We start from the raw sequence: 18,072 nt of genomic DNA, 5'->3' as shown, positions 1-18,072 counted from the left end.
ATTTCGGTACATAAGGGAGAAGGATGGCATTCCAAGGAAGGGATGAATCTGACTCCAGCTTTAGAATGTAAAATGGTAGAAGACTGGGCTGGACTTGAGCTCTTTTCTCTGGCTCTACCACCAATGGATTGTATGACCCTGAGCAAATCACTTTTTCTATTTGTGCCTCAGTTTTCTCCTCTGTAAAATAGCAGTATGAACCAGTTAATCTCTAAATTTCCTTCCAGCTCTAAATCCTAGGAAACACATGTACAAAATAGAGATTCCCAGTTTCAGGTATTCTTTTGATAATTTAACATACAAGAAGGGAGGGGGAGGGAAAGAGAATGTAGAAGAGTGGGTGGATGAAGGGAGAGAGAGAAAGATAGAGAGAGAGGTGGGGGAGAGATAGAGAAAGACAGAGACAGAGGATGGGAGGAGGGAGGGAGATGAGAAAGGGAGGAGAGATGAAGAAAATGAGGGAGAGAGAAAGAGAGAGGAAGGAAGAGAGAGAGAAAGTGAGAGAGAGAGAGATTTTATTTGTTTGTAATTTAAAGGAAAAAATTTACAAAGAGGCCACAACCATAATTTTTACTATTATATGAACTGAGTAGTTTTATCTTTTGTGCATAATCAAGGACTATACCACAGCCCCACACAACCACCTTGAAAATGGGTACAAGAGAGAAAGTGTGGGTAAATTATTATAAATTTATTCTTAATATTGGACAAATAAAAGGGCTTTTTCTGCTGTCAGTGTATCAGTAGAGTCATCTTCCCTAGCAGAGGATAGTACGCTTCACTTTTAATTTGTACTATTAACATATGATTTCTTTTGAACCTAGGAACCAGAGGTCCTACTCCCATTTCATTACTAAAGACCCCTAAAAATAGTTACTTATTGTAATAATGAATACCAATCCATATTCTTCCTGCAAAGGAAATAACATAGCTGACCATAATTACTTTTTAACTATTGTTATTCCCCACCCCCCCAACTTTGAAGGAGTCTTGGTCAATGAATAAATATTTAGTTAACCTTCCATGTATTATGAGTGGGACAAAAAATTAGATTTGGAGCAAGTGATCTACACCTTACCCAGGACTCCCTGCAATGTGTGTAGGAGCTATCAAATTTTCGGCTTGAAGGAACTCACCTTGGAAAGGCTGCAGAGAGGGAGAGTACATAGGTGGAAGGATATATGATTGGATGGATGCAATTGGAAGGACATAGGCACCTGCTTTGTCATCTGATCACTCAAAGGGGCAAAAGGTTGGTTGGTAGTTACAGGGAAAGTCTCTTTCCAAAATATTGACTTTCTCAGGATCACTTCTCTGAGAAACAATAGGAACATCTCATTAAGTGAGCTAGAAAAAGCCAAATAGGGATTTCTGAATGGCAAATAGTTGGAAGCTGGTCTTTGCTTTCAGGAGAGACCGAAATATCTGGGTGCAAAAAAGAGGCAACATATTAAAAGTGGCAGGATAAGTCACAATGGATAACAACAAGAACTGACGATTTACTGAGGAAGGAGAACCTAAAATCATCAGCATTAAAAAAGTATCAGTCATTTATTGAAGAGAGAGACATGTTATGTGGTATGTGTGTAAGTGTACACATAAGTATATTGTATACATGTAGACAAATGTGTATATATGAATAAACAGAAATATGCATGCCTGTATGTATAGATATATAGATATGTGCATGCATATATAAAACACAGATATATTTATGTATATACCTGTATTTGTGTATATGCTTAAATGTGTGTACATACATACATGCACGCATAAATATTGTGTACAATTTACATGCATAAATATATATGTATATTTATGCATAAATATATGTATATATAATATAGAAATGTGTGCATACATGTATATATAAATATATGAATATATTTGTATACATAAATATATATGCATATACATGCATTCAAACACATTTCAAAAGCTGCTGTCAGGGTCCTACAGGTTTTGACAGTGAAGTCCCTTTTACCTCTGAGACAGGTAGATACAATATAACAGAGGACTTAAGTTATGATTGAGATCACAAGTGCTATTTGCAGTTGCCTTGAAAGGCAAAGTCATTCTATAATTTTGTGTGTTCTCAAGCCCTCTGGTTATCTGCCACCAGATATTTGGCACATAAGACTTCTCCAGAGACATCAGCTCCCTAGAACACTGTATCTCTCCCATGCAAGGCCTTGTCTGGTTGCTCTCCTATTCTTGTTTCTTTCAACTCATGGGGCTGTGCAGCTGCAATTTTGGGGGCCATCTGAAACTGCATCCCCAGGTTTTGGCTCCTCTGCTCTTTTGCCCATAGGCAGCCCCAGAATGGAAGAGAGGCTGATGTCCTCATTAGACTATTAGCAGCAGCTGTTGACTTCCAGCCCCATAGCTCAGCTGCCTTGTCCCCCCTGTTTATGACAATACCTGGAGGACATCATTGCATTGTAGTGCAGTCAGTCCTGTACAATCTATATAATATGCAATGTTCATGATGATATCCCCATAAAAAACTAATTAAATTATATTCAGCAATTGCTAATTTAAAAACAAGAGGATATATATGAACACACATATACATACATACACATATATACATATACATATATATATATATTTATTTATACACATGAGAAATCATTTTAGAAATGTGTCCTAAATAGTTACTTTTTTTTTGGTTTGTGTTTAGAGGAATAAATTTCAATTACCTAGAAAATGGATTTATGTGAATGTCTTACATTTCTGAAAAGTCAAGAACTAAATCTAAAACAATTTTTAAAAATTCATCTTTTTGGGACTAGGGAGCAAGAAATTGACTTTTTTAAAAAGCTATAGTATAAAACAATTATGTTCTTGTCCCCTTATTTCTTCTTGTCTCTTTCTTTAAGATGATACAAAGTTGAATCCATATGAGGGAAGAGATGGTAAGTATTCACCGGCCTGTGTTTAGTTTAAGCATATTTTCTAGGTACCTGCAAATTTTTTTTCTCTCAATTTAATGTAATTTCCTTGGAGATCAAGGCTTTAAAATTTTTTGTCTTTATATCCCAAGAACCTAAGGCTGTGAAGGCACTTAATTAGTGCTTGTTACTGGATTGGTTGATTCCTCTATATTCTGCTAGCACTTGGATTTAACCCCCCTCAGACTTTGGGCACCTTTTGCCTTTTCCCCCAAAGTCTGGGGAGGGCTAAATCCCCTGGGCACCTTCTGTGTTCCTGAGGCTATGCCCGCAGGGGCTTTGAGGAGATTGCTCCATTCTGGTCATTTCTAATTTCTCCACTCTAAATTTCATTTTTAATTCTGCTTTCTTGACACTCTGTGTGATTGAATATGTATAGCTGCAGAATGAAAAAAAGGCAGCTTGAATAAGACAGGATGAGATTGCCTCATGGCAGCTCTAAGCAGATGGCTAATGGGTTTTCATCAGCACCAACATCCCAATCAATGAAGGATATAGATTTAGCTCTTTAGAGGAGGTAAGACTTCCCTCAGTTCCCAATCTGTGTTGGCAATAAACCCCAAAAACTTGGTACCTACAAGGGTATTTGAAGGGTGAGTGTCCAGAACCCCAAAATGTCTCCTTCCTCGCCCTACCAGTACCCATGTACCCACTAATAATCTTGATTCTTGATTCCCTAAATGGAGGTCTCACCTTAGTGGGACAGGACTCTGTTCCAGGCTGCTTGCCACTTCTTTAATGGAGTCTCTCAATGCACACAGAGCCTGATTGGCATCCAGCAGCCAACCACCAGAAATGAGGGACTGTTATCTGGGAATCCCAAAATTGAGAAGGGAGCTGTTAATGCAGCACCATTTAACCGGGTCTCCAGGAACATAACGGAGAGCAAAGGCAATTAAGCAGGTCCTCTCCTCAGCCAGATACTCTGGTTAGAATGTAATCATCAGATGCTGCATCGCATCATGAAAATCACTGCAGACAATGTCTGATTTCTAGCCAATTCAAGGGAAAATAGAGACTTGGCTCAAAAATCCCCTCAATTGCTAATAAGAAACTAACTTTAGAGAGGTGGGGACTGTAGATTATGAGAAGCAGAGCAGAGCTGGGTTCTGGGTTTCCTTATTATTTGCATTATACCTGACAGCAGATAGAAGTCATGGGGGCGGGGCAGCTGTGGGATGGAGAAGAATACAAGATTTGCAGTCAGAAAGTCTGAGCCTGAATCTCACTGAACTTACTAAGCTTTGCATGATGTCTTCCTTACACAGGGATTCCTAACTCGAGATCTGTATATAGATTTTAGGGAAAACCATGAACTTGAATGGGAAAAAAATGAAAATTTTTACTTTCACTAACCTCTGATTTCTTTTGTAATACTAAGCATTTTATTAAAATTAAAATTTGAGGGGCAGCTCGGTGGCGCAGTGGATAGAGCACCAGCCTTGAATTCAGGAGGACCCGAGTTCAAATCTGATCTCAGACACGTACCACTTCCTATCTGTGTGACCCTGGGCAAGTCACTTAACCCCAGCCTCAGGGGGGAAAAAATTAAAATTTGAATTAAAAACAATATCCTGAGAGAATCTATAGGTTTCGCCAAACCATACAAGAGGTCCAGGACATACCAAAAAGTTTTTTTAAAATCCTAAAATAAGAACCATATCTTTTCCTAAATGTATATTTCAACACCTAGTCTAGAGCTACATAGATATGATTCTGTGTTTCTGTCTTTAGGATTGGTTTATGAAAGTCTCAAAGGGATCATTCCAGAAGCTCTAATCTTTTCAGTCTTTGCTTAGCTGTACAATTGGTAGTACTATGTTAGTCCTATGGGCTAAGACTTTCTTTTGTTTAAAATGTAGATATGCCTATAAACCATAGAAATCCAATTAAAAATACTTGAATAATTGGAAACATAAACTTATACCAGATCATATAAACTAGATTGCTTGCTATCTTGGAGAGGGAAGAAAAAAAAACACCTGGAAATAAAAATCTTATAAAAGTGAATGTTGAAAACTATTTTTTCATGCAATAGGAAAAAAATAACATAATTATGTGGAGGGGGGAGAACACCAACATATAAAAGCATGAAAAGAATATAAAACACACAACCAGGAATTGAAGGAAAGACCCTACAGGCAGTAGGAAGACTGGAGAATACTTCTGACAGCTTTCCTCCTCACCCCTCATCTTTTAATAATTCAAATTGCCAGGCTTGTAGAACACTAGAGATAGCTGAGCCAAGAGATAGGTAAGATGCAAAACAAACTGGGGGCACTGACAAAGAATAGCTGCCATGCTCACCCTCTCCTGGTGAGACTGAATTGTCCCTCCTTTTTTTTTTTTTTTTTACTGATCTTCTCTGGGTGAGGTGGCCAGCCCTATCCCAACCACTTGCTCCTTCCCAACCATTCCCTAGCTGCCTCCTCTTGGGTATGGCTTTCATTATAGCTTCTCCCTCAGCTCTGCTCTTCCTAAAAAAAATAGCTTTCTTATATATGTGAGATCTGACGAGAAAGAGACAAAGAGACAGAGAGAGACAGAGATAGAGAGGAGAGGAGAGAGGGGAGAGAGACAGAAAGGGAGAGAAGGGAGGGAGAGAGAAGAGAGACAGAAAGAGAGGCAGAGAAAGGGGGGAGGGAAGGACAGAAGGACAGAGGGAAGGGGAGGGAGGAAGGGAGAAAGGGAGAGAGAGACAGAGAAAGAAAGAGCCTTTATTTATATTTATATTTATTTATTTATAAGCCTTCTCTATCTGCTTTCTTGGTAGATCTACAAGATAATCTTTCTCCTAAAAAGAAGGGTCCTCCGGTTCATGCGGGGACCATTGTGGGTATTGTACTGGCTGTCCTACTAGTTGCAGTCATCATTCTGGCTGGGATCTACATTAATACTCATCCCACTTCAAATGCTGCCTTATTCTTCATTGAGGTGAGTCTAGGATTTAACAGCAGGTTAAAAAAAAAAAAAAAAGGTTAAGAAGCAGGTATCCATATTCATTAGGGGACCAGAGCAGATAAAACCATTCATACCTGATTTCTAGACCCCAGAACATCATATTGTTGTTAAAACAAAAAGAAAAAAACTTTCATTAAATTTGTCATAGCACTGCATTGATTGTCAAACTAGATACCTAAGTCCTTCATGCTCTCAAGGTTTATCTTTTAAGAATAATCAAATGGTCAGCTCTTGCCATTCAGTGGGGTACTAAGAAAAGGAAGTAGAAAGTAGGAAATTGTCTCTCCCTTTAAGTACACAGCTTGTTTTGTGGCTCAAAAACAAGATTTGCTTGATCTGGAAGCATCAGCTGGGTAAGCAGCCAGGTGGTATGATGGACTTGGAGTTAGGAAGCCATGATTCTTAGACTTAATACTTATGAGCTGTAGGAATCCTGAACAAATCACTTAATCCCTCAGCTTTAGTTTCTTCACCTGTAGAATGGGGCTTATAACAGCATCTACTTCCCAGGGTTATTATTTTCCTTATTCCAGGTCTACTGCTCTATCCCCCATGCCACCTGGAACTAGTATTTAAGTCCTATTGAAACAACAGATGAATGAAAGAGTGATTTATGTAGCAAGTAAGAGTCAAGTTGCATTGGAATTTGAACTCAGATCTTCTTGCCTTTAAGCCTAACACTAATCCATATCAGGTATAATAATAGATACATTCATAATAATACTGGCAATTATACTGTTTTGTCTTTCCAATGAACCTATATATGTATAATGTAAGATATTGCTCTGAAAAGTAAGGTTCCATTTTTCATCACTTTGAACTATATAATTTAATTTTTCTCTCTTTAGCTTCATTTATCCATCCTAGACTTTCTTCTTGCTCAAAACAGCAAATGTTTGACAACCTTAATCTCCAATAAACCCCTAAAAAGTAGTCAGCTAACTCTTTCCATTACTCAAAAACCTGGCTATTTCCTTCACCTTCATACGAACCTCTTTCTATATAAGTTGCCATTCTAATTTATAGAAGCAGCATGGCAGAATGGATAGAGCTCTGGAGCTACATTCAGGAAGACCTGAGTTCAAATTCTGCCTCAGACACTTACATGTATGACTGGGGACATAATAATATTTTTCTCATGTACTTCTCAGAGTTTCTAACCTGGTATCTGTGAATTTTTTATTTTAATATTTAGGTAACTATTTCTATTGTATTTCCTTTGCAGTGGAAACCTATGTATTTTATTTTATGCATTTAAAAATATCAGTCTGAAAAAGAATATACAAGTTTCACCATACTGCCCCAGGGAATAAGAACTCCTGTTGTAATAGGATAGTTCTCTTTGGCTTTTCCAAACATTCCCAATTTTTGTCTCATTTCTATGAGTCAGTCTTTGCTCTTCCAGTCTTCTATGACTAGATCTCCATATTCTATACCCAGACTTTGAATCTGTGTCTCTGTGTGTGTGTGTGTGTGTGTGTGTGTGTGTGTGTGTGTTTGACTCTACAGCGGAGACCTCATCATTGGCCAGCCATGAAATTTCGCAACCGAACCAGCCATGGGACCTACACAGAAGTTGAGCCCTCAGGGCAAGAAAAAGAGGGATTCATGGAAGCAGAGCAGTGTTGAAAGCAGTGTTTCCTCCACTTCTTCTCTCCTCTTCCTACCAAAAACAAAATTCCCAGACTCCAAACCGTTGGTCTTGATTATGGAGTCTTTTCTATTTGTTAAGCTCCATTCTCTTGAGGATGGGAAGAAAGACCAATGAAACCTCAAAGTCAAGGTCAATATTGTTCCTCTTTATTGAACTCCTAAACATATCGTGGGGCATGAAGGCAGGACCAGGAAGGATTTAGCAGATCCACTGCATGACAGTCAAGCCATAGAGGCTGAAAAGCAAAGGATGCACTCCAGTGGATCTTATGGAAGAATAATAATAGCCTGCCCTCGTTTTCCCTTGGTATCAATGATGTATAGCAGTTCCCCCATCTGAGTCTTGAACTATGTCAGTCTGCATCCATTTCTCCAGCTTCTTCCTTCAGAGGAATGGAAAAGGGTTGGGGATTCTGCAGAACCTCGCCTGGCCCATGCATTTGCCACAATATTACTAGGACTAACAGGTGCGGGGTCTCTACAGTCCATAGACTTGAGAGCCGGTCCTCACAGCTATGGATCCAGCACCTAATGAGCTTCTTTGGATCAGCCTGCCAGAAACCAGCACGCTCTCCTTCTGCTAAATCCAACCATTGCTGCACTTCAATGCTCTTACCAGACCAGTGGAAATAGAGTACAAGGTCAAACAAGGGCAAAATGATGAGGGAGGGCTAGACTTCTCTTAGAATTCCCATCCTGCCTGCCCAATTACTCCTTTCCAGAAAATTGTTTGGAAAAGTTGGAAAAGGAAACATCTTACACCATGACCTGTTTGTTTTTATAATGCAACCCTTCCCACCTGCCCACTCTCTACCCTGAAAAATCTACTTTTTGAGAGTGTGATGTGGCAGATGGAGAACAATTAAGTTTAATGCCATCTCAACTGCTTCCTAGTTTTGTGAACGTGAGGGAAATCATTTCAACTTTTTGGGCCTCAAATGAGGCCCAAATTATAAAATGAGGACTAGACTTAATGACTTCTGTGGTCCCTACTGCTCCAATTCTCTGATCTTATCCAACTCAATAAGCATTTTATTAAGTTCTCATTGGGGCAGGGGAATGGAGATATAAAAACCAAGTAAAAAACAGGTAAGTCCTGAGGGAACTTACCTTTTACTTGAGCAGGATTCAACAAATAAGTATTTGCAGTTATCTCTTTCACATTGTACATCAAGATTTCCATATATCTTTGGTCAGCATTAGAAATTAAATGGGAATTTGGGGCGAGTTTTGTGGAAGCTGCAGACAACACGGAAAGGGCAGCAGAAGACACAGAAAAAGTTCAGGAACTCAGAAATGCATAAAATATATGTATAATATTGTATAATATCAACATATTTTACTTTTTAATACCATCATAAGTCATATTTCTTTTCTGGTATGGACAGCCAAAAAATGTTATGCAGATTTTCCAGATCACAGGGGTGGCGTGCCCCTAACCCCCTATGATGTGGAAGAGATAATTGTACATGACAATTTGAGAAGGATGAAGGCAGTAATGTAGAGGATGATTAAGAGGTTTTCTGCGGAAGATGGAGCATGAGCTTAAGTTTGAAGTTAGAGATGGAACCCAAGGTCATATTTTCCTGCTGGGGGCTATTTATGCTGAGGCTATTCCTGATGCAAATTTTATCCACTGATTTGCTTGGTTGCTGTTGCCATGGAGTCTGTCCAAAAGCAGGGTCTAACTGATATTTTTTTTCTCCTTGGTTGGATTCATGGAGCCATTAAAGATAAATATGGTGGCTAGATGTCCAGCCCCACCCCTACCTCCCTCCTATTGCTTGCTTCTTGAAATAAACTCGACAGGGAATCTCTGCTGAATTCTTTTCAGATACTAAGATGCTGACATGGCTAGGGCCAAGGAGGCAGGATAATCTATGTTGAGATAATAGGGCACCCTAGCTTGGTCTTTATCTCAGCAGGGGCAATTAGAGGCTAAATTGTTGTCTCCCTTAGGAAGACTTTTCCCTCCTTTTCTATGAATGTCTTATTAATGCTTTTTACTTCCAGTAATTGCCTATTCTCCCAAACCCGACCCTAGTATCCACTTTGTAAGGAAGCTCTTTAAGCAAAACAAACCAACATGTCATGACTGGCAACTTACGTATACCTCATTCTACATCTACATTCCTCCACTCTCTACTAAGAGAAAAGGATAATGTCTCACCATCAATCCTCTGCAGTTACGATTGGTCATTCTTTTGATTAGACATAATATTGTTTTCTTTTTACCTTATTGTGGTCATTGTATTTTTTTCCTGCTTACTTACATCAGTTCATATGAGTCTTTCCACATTTTTTTTAAAGAAACTTTTCTAAAATTAACTTGACCTAAAAAACTGATATAACTTTCCTGAGATTAGTGAATTCTGACAGAAGATTGTTGGGGCAGTAATTCAGGCCCCAATTCAATCTGAAAAATAGTCTTAATTGAGGTGGTAATATTCTCCTTGGAGTATCCAAAATTACACTCACCATTCACCCATATTCAAAGACAAGAAAAAGTTGCCAATTAATATCAAAGTCTTAAACGTCCTTATGCTTTGTTTTCTCATGGTATTACAAAAGAAACAGTAAAAGCACCCTCATTCAGCTATGAATATGTGATCTTAACAATATGGCCACTTCCTCTAATGATAAAGATCCACTCCCATTCATATTTACTTTTCCTAGCACTTTCCATTAAGTTTATCACTGGTAATATACCCAATGCATCCGGTCTTTCTTATTTTCTGTTGAAGTTGTGAGAACATCATGGGGTTCTGTAGGCTATTCTCAGGATATGTCTCCCCCTTAACATATGACTGGCTATCTTTTTCAATTATATATTTTTGCAGAGACATTATTCTTTACAATTCCTTCTTATACCTGATTTGTGATGTATTACAACTAACTTCCATCCACCATGACCTTTTCTGTTGCTTCTTGGGTAATCTTCAAATCTAGTTCTGAGACTGTGGTGTTCCTTGATCAGCAGCCATAGAATATTATTGGAAGAAAATAGGTTCTTAAATAAGATAGATAACTTTTTTCAGGGTCAGCCTTAGAGTCATTAAAAAAATTTTGCAATTTAACAAAAAAAAAAAAAAAGAATTTTGCAATTTTCAGAAGGCAACCTTGTCCAGTCTCCCACTTTTCATTTCTGATCCCAGTTCATTATCCATTTGCAGAATCTTCTCAGATGTATGGGAGATGGGGACAAACCCAAACAACCATCCAAAACAAAAACCTTATTGATATTTTTCCCAGTAGCTACATGATTTATTCTCAGTGAGGAAGCAATTAACAATTAAAAGAGGAAATGTGGCAGACTTTTGGTACTAGTGCTTAATAAACAGACCAGTAGAAAGGTCAGAAGTAGCTTACAAAAAAAAAAAAAAATCAAGGAAAAAGGCAACAGAGAAAGTTGAATGATTTTCAAGCTTCTAAAGAAGACAAAAAAAGTAATGTCATTATTCATGAAAGGAACCACTGAAGCATTTCAAGTAATCTAGTAGGAGGGCAGGGTTCCCCTAACTATTAAGTGATTTTTTTCCCCCTAATGTCCTACTAGCAAGACATTTGTGGCTACCCTGGAAGGTACGGAGATTTGACATGGGGACAGAAAAAGTGACTTGGGATTTCTGCTGGAATCCCTGTTTGATCCATTTGGTCCATACATCTTTCAGTAAACCTTTTCCCAATGTGAGTCCTTCCACTCTGGATTCTGTAAAGGTAAGAACCTCAAGCTTTGGATTAATGAGTTGGGAGAGGCACTCTGCCAAATATAAGGCTCCACAGTGGAATCAGGTGTTTGACACCATCCACTACAGGTTAAGCAAAGCATCTGCCATGTATATGGTCAGAGAAAGCTGAGGTTTTGGGCAGCACGCCAGCCCCATCCATCTGCATTCATTAAAGAGAGGACAGAGGACATAGTCATTCATGAAACCTATCGCTGGGTGCCCAACACAAAGGAGGTGACTGGGTGAACTGCCCCTTTCCCAAACTACTGTGACATCTTTAACAGGATCATTTTCCAAACCACCTCTTCTCAGACTTTGGCTTAGAGTGAGCCAGATGAACCAGGTACAGGCAGTGATTCAAGGGGAGAATCCCTGGCAATGTAGAAATTTGGGTTTTTAATCCTTAATCCTAGAATTCTGATCCTTGACAATCAGAAATGGCCAAAAATGCATGTCACTCTAAGGAAAGCAACCTGCAGCAGCTAGCTACCTATCGTACAAAGGAAAGAGCTCTCTTTGGTTCCAGCGAGAGGATCTCTTTTAAATTCTGCCTTTGATAATGATTTGTGCAACCTTAAATCACTACTCTTTCCTAGCCCTTGGTCTCCTTATTTGTAAAATGGGGGAGGAGGAAACTCTAAAGTCTCTTCTAATGGCATAATTCTATGAACTAACACCTTATTGAAAACATTGCAATTCTGCTTTATTGGATGGTAACCAGAAGATTCCCAGCTTTTCTTTGTGGCTTTGTTTTATGTTTAAGCTTTCTCAGCGTGATTTTCATAAGACATAATCCCCCAAGTATGTGAAACAAAGGAAATAAGATCATAGATTTAGAGCTAGAAGGAATATCAGAGATCATGTAGTCCAATTCTTTAATTTTATAGATATGGAAAGGGAGACCCCAAAAAGGCAGGCAGGCAGGCAAACATTTATTAAACATTAGCTATCAAAGTGCCAAGTAATGGAAATACAAATACATGCTTAAAAAAGAAAGAAAGAAAAACACAGCTCAAGAAAACACAGATAGTAAGTAGCAGAGCCTGGGGCCTCAGGTACCAAATCCAGTGTTCAATATGTACCATACCACATTGCCCTAAATAGACAGGATTTAAGGGAATAACTGGATTTGGTTGAGAGTGGTCAGAGAAGGGCAGGGGCTTTTTTCTCAGAAGTCAAATGAGTTTATTTCCCTCTTTATAAAGAATATTGGTTGAGTTACTTTCTCAAGGGGTCCAATGGGTATTCTCATGCTGGCCCCAGACTACAGGGTATTAAGTCAGTCACAGGAGATAAAGCACCAAGACTGAGAATTTTTTTCTGTTACACAATAACCTGCTGCCAATAAGACCAAGAAATCCCAGGGAAACCTCTAATAGGATTCATCTTGAGAAAGGTCCTCCATACTCAGAAACCCTTAGAAATGAAGGTCAATGCAGAGATAAAATCAGGTTATAAGCAATATTAGTCTCCTCTTAAAGGAAAAGAAGTAATTCATTCCTGAAGCTTGATATCCCACTGTGAATTGTGAGCTGAGAACTAAAGATTCCTAAACAAAAGGAATTTAGAAAGAAGCTAATTAATTCATCCTTTATAGGGGAGAGCCAAAATAGGTGGTTTGCCCCCTCATTCCTCAACAACCTCTAATCGTTGCACATTATACAGGATTCAAAGAAAGAAGCAAAGAAGCAGTAGTTGGTTGGCTAATACGTAGTAAGTTTTCCAAATAAGACACTATAGATTAATCAAATGTCATATGAGTTAATTAAAATGTACCTCTCAGGAAACTAGAAATTAACTGGAACTACCAAACATCAATCTTTGCGTCCCCTGGAATTTTCTAGGATTGGTACAATTGTGGTTCGAAATATTAAACTAGTCTGATTTCTAAGCAATACATATCTGATTTCTTATCATCCAAGGTTAGATTCAAATGATAAAATTAATAATATTTCCTACAACTCAATATTTAAGAATTTTACTTTAAAAAGTCAGTTTGCCTGCGGAATACACCTGAAATTCTGAGGTCAAATCATGGGCTTAATTGAGTAAATAAGTGACTGACTAGCATTTCTATCATAACTAAGCACTTCCTCAGCTTTCCATTAAGGGCAGCTGTGATTTCAGTTTTGATATCTTCAAACCCTGATCTAAAGATTTATAAAGAGTAAGCATCTTTTCCCAGGGGCATTTAGAGACGCCTTTGTAAATTGGCTTATTTTTTTGGTTTGTTTGTTTTGGACTTCTTTTTAAAGTCCTGTTTAAAGGGACTCTGTAGCATACATGTATATACTGTATAGTTCCAAGCATTGGACTGGCCAGGGCTGTTAGCTGTGCTCAGATCCCTGTGTTGCCTGGTTCTTTAAACCAAGACAATGGAGAAATCTCTAGCCATCAGTCTTTGTAAGAACTGGACCTCCTCCACTTGACCATTGATTGAGTTATCATTGGTGGGGAAAAGAACTTGAACTTCCAGAACTGGAAGGATCTGAGATTGGAAGATCTCTTGTTATGAAGTGTCCTGGTTATCATGAATGGAATCCAGTGTTAACACTAAAAGAAACCATTGCCCTTGGACAGTCTTCTTTTCCAAATAAAAATGCAAATGATTATGGATGTCATTCTGCTATTCTGTGTACTCTGAGTCATTTCTAGTCTCCTGTATGCTTTCATTATCAAGTATTGGGCTTTGGGAAAAATTTAAGTCATCTTCTGGCTATTGATTACATATGGCTTATGCTAACCCCCCAGGACAGCAGCCTGGAAATATACTGCAGCAATTTATATTAGGGGGAGGGGACTTATTGTTTCCTAGAAGTAATTTATGAATCCTGCACTATTATCAAGAGATAAAATAAATCTGATTAAGTCCATGCTATTACTTTTTTTTTTCTTTAACTTTCTGCTACCTTCACTCTTAAGAACTCCCCTCACAGAAAAAGGAGAGCTACTGTTCTGGACTTGACATTTACTAGGTAAAATCCCTAGAGAGCCTAATTCCAAAAAGAGAAGTCAATCTTTTCACTATGACTCTGGCTCATTATGCCCCAAGTCCAGAATTTTAGGGGCAATTTCTTACAACAAAGTTAGGTATGGCTTATATCTAGAGTCTCTCCCAAAATAAATTAACAGAATAGCTTGTAGAAAGGTTCTCACTGACCTTTCAGGTACATATCAGGAATAGAACAGCTATTTTTTTTTTCTACACAAAAGAAAGACTTGATAGAGAAAGGTCTCATAAGTGGGTATTAACAAATATTAAAAACAGGAAACAATAATCCATTACTTCTATTATACTCTCTCCAAAGGTAGAACTATTAAACAAATATTGTATATTCATCATGGATCTAGACTGTCTGAGCAACTCATTGAACCAGGTAGTCTAGAAGCATCTAGCTATATTGGATGTAGCTACATGATTTTCAGCTATAGCATCATCCAGATGGTGGATATCTCTTTTGAAAAGAGTATTCTTACAGTAAATACTTTCTGTTAGGCAGCCAACTCCCAGCATCTTAAAGTTCCAAGGTTAGTTTGGGAATGTGGGAGAGCCTAGAAATATCTGGTTCTGAGAATTAGTATTCACTGACCTGGGAAAGAAAATCAAAATAGATTTCTGTTTCTGGATGGCCTAGAGAAGTTCGTATTCTTTCCACCATGTGCATGCAATCATTGTTCCCTGGAGCAGGGGGACGGGAGAAAAACCTTCTTCTTGACATCTAGAAAACCAAAGGAGGGCTGGTTTAACCCTATCTTAACAAAGAAACTGCATTAAAAGAGACCAGAACTCATCTCTCTTCAATCCTTTGTAACCTTAAAAATGAGCAACTCTTCCAGGATCAGTCACCGGTCATCTTTGACACAATTTCCCTTCTGTCCCTATCTGGACCATCCAGAAGTTGCTCTTGTGACCATCAGTGAGAGACTTGAGAATTTCACTCGGAACCTGAGCTTATGATGAGGTTCTGAGAAGTACTACAGACCAACCATCCCCACTATATTTATATTTTAAAACAATTCAGTTCAGTTCAATAAGCACTGGTTGAGCAAGTATTGTGTGCCAGTCATTGGGTATACAAAGAGATAAACAATATCCTTCCTATCTTCAAGGAACATACAATCTTTGGGGTAAAAGTGCCCATATATAAGAAAATATAAAATAAATACAATAAAATCTCGTGGTAGGACTTCACTACAAATGGAAGAATCAGGAAAAGTAAAAAGGAAACCCTAACTTGAGCCCTGAGGAGGCTCATTGGAAGCAAATACAGAGAAGGAAGAGAGTGCTGGATACTAGGAATAGTAAGTAAGCCAATTTGGCTGGAACATAAAATCCCTAGAGTATGTGGAAAAGAATATTGTATAATCAGTCTGGAAAGATAGACTGGCACAACTAAACAGTATTTAGTTTAATCTGCTTCTTTGTTCAAGAAAATCTAGTTAAACAAACCCAAAGTAAGAGAAAAGTTTGCACTCTCCTGAGCCAAAATTATCTATTACCAAATATCAGCCTTGGAACTGGCTGTAAATGGATATTCTGCCTGCCACATAAAGAAATTTATTGAAGAATTAAATATCTTCCCTAGATATCACAGGAGAGACATCTAACTACAATTAATAATACTAAATACCAAATTGGCTTGGAATTACCACCAAGAGGCATCTAGGCTCCAATGACCTTAGATTCGAGCTTTTGGTTAATTATACTCTAAGCTCATCACATAGCTCCACCAGAGGTGTAACAAGAATTTTTCCTCCATTGCACAAAAACATTTGTAGGAGGGAACAGCAATAACTGGACAGAGGACAGTTTGATGAAGCAGGAGGTCAGTAGGGATGACAAAACAATTGATAACCCACCTACAAGTGTGGTGTTGACTTTGTGACCGTGAAAGGAATGAAGGAGAAAGAGGTCCCTGAGAGAAGAACACCTTAGCAATAGGACCCTATGCAGAACACCCCGTGTCCTTGCTGCTTGATGTAGGCTGGTTGAGGGCCACAGGAATGAGAATGGCAGCCTTTGGACTGCCAGCTGGAGGAAACATGTCCCATCCCAAATGCAAGTGGCCTGAGAAAAAGGTAAAGTCATCACATCCTGCTTACAGCTCTGATGTCCATCTCAAGGACAAGAAACTTGACCAACAATCATGTCTTTATCGTCTCATTTCACTGCACCAGCCACTACAGAAAAACTCAAAAATGTTCTCCATAAAACCTCACACAAAAAAGAAATTATGTCAGTATGTTATTAATGTTGGATGAAAGACAATGACTTCATTTACAATGTGGTCAGAGTGGAGAAAGCAACTCAGTTTAGATGATAGGATCCTAGATTTAGAGTTGAGAACTTCCCAAAATTATATGCATGACAATTTTACCAATATTCATAACACATCTCTATATCTTGTATGAAGAAATAGCAAATCTATATCTTCATTTCAGTACAAAATTAAATGTAGTAGATGGACAAAAACACATTAGAGAAATGAACCATTGAACTTCCTTCTTAGAATCCTAATATCTTAGGAACTCATTCTCCTAGAGTCTTTACATTCATAAATTCCTATTACTTCAAGGAGCAGCATGGTGTAATGGTAAGAGAGTTAGCTTTAAAGTCAGGTAGACCTGGATTCAAGTCCCGTCTCAGACTCAGACTGTGTGAGCTTGGACAAGTGACTTGACCTTTCAGGGCCCTAGATGACTCTCTAAGGCTATAGCAGAAAAGAGATCGATCATCTTGCACTGGCAGCAAAAGTTCCCTAACTTAATAAAATCCCAGGTCTAGTCCATAACTTCATCAGCTTTGTGTTTAGTTTCATTTGCATGCAAGAAGCATCTATGAAAGGATCTGATGAAAAAGCAAATATCTTTCTAGAAAGAGAGAGACAAAGAGAGGGAGAGAGACAAAGACTGAAAGGCAGGAAGAGAAACAGAAAGGGAGAAAGAGAGGTGAGGGGAGAAAGGGAGGAACTCGAGAGAAGGAAGAAAAGAAGAAGAAGGAGGGAGAGAGACAGATACACAGAGAAGCAGAGACTGAGACAGAGAGAAACAGAAAGGCAGAGAGAAAGAGAAATGGAGACAGAGATTTTGACTAGTAAGAGACCATTCTCTGCCTCATTTCTTACCTAGCCTTAAGCCCTGATTGAACATTATGTTAGTCAAATTAAGACTTGTTAAAGACCTTACTTAAAAAGACCAAGATCTCCCATTTCATCTCCAGTTGTCCTGCTCTATATCTGGCCACTGGACTCAGATGGCTCTGGAGAGGACAGTGAGGCAGGGACCTTGCCCAGCCCTCCCTCACTTAAATCCAACTCACTTGCACATCATAGCATCACCTACTTGATGTCATGGTCCACTCGGAGAACAAAGGATCTTAAAGGACATTTTGTCCTCATTTTGTAGTGAAACTGATGCAATAGGACCTCAACAAAACTAATACTCAGGAAGTTTATGACTTTCCTAATGTTCACAATCTAATAAACTTCAGAGGAAACTTATTAGACTGTTTGAATCCAGTTTGTCTTCAGAGTCTTGTACCCCAGTTTTTAAAATTTAATTAATCAGAAAAACTTTGCTTCCCCCTAAACCTTTGTTCTTATTTCTTCTATATGCCACATTCTCCAGTCATTCTCCAATCACCTACTTCCCACTGATGCTCACTACCTTCAGAGCTAGAAGGGATCTTGGCTATCATTTTATAACTTTTAGAATAATTGCATAAAGGAGGAACCTGAGCTCAGAGAATTTATCCGAAATCACAACAAATCATAGTC

The 18,072-nt window shown here is 38.5% G+C and overlaps 1 protein-coding gene across 1 annotated transcript in view; it reads left to right on the top strand.

The window, feature by feature from the left end:
- The window catches only part of PLXDC1 (plexin domain containing 1), a 98,498-nt gene extending 88,091 nt beyond the window's left edge, over window positions 1-10,407 (top strand). Inside the window, exons 12-14 of the mRNA XM_074261356.1 lie at window positions 2,883-2,918; window positions 5,728-5,888; window positions 7,425-10,407. Coding sequence (XP_074117457.1) covers window positions 2,883-2,918; window positions 5,728-5,888; window positions 7,425-7,544 — 317 coding nt within the window. The 3' untranslated portion in view covers window positions 7,545-10,407. The remainder of the gene's footprint in view (window positions 1-2,882; window positions 2,919-5,727; window positions 5,889-7,424) is intronic.
- Window positions 10,408-18,072: the final 7,665 nt, after the last annotated feature.

Source organism: Sminthopsis crassicaudata, chromosome 4 (genome assembly GCF_048593235.1).
Source record: "Sminthopsis crassicaudata isolate SCR6 chromosome 4, ASM4859323v1, whole genome shotgun sequence".
In the NCBI taxonomy this organism is placed as follows: domain Eukaryota; kingdom Metazoa; phylum Chordata; class Mammalia; order Dasyuromorphia; family Dasyuridae; genus Sminthopsis; species Sminthopsis crassicaudata.
Note: the sequence above shows the minus strand (reverse complement) of the source record. Positions and strands in the feature narration are given on the sequence as shown.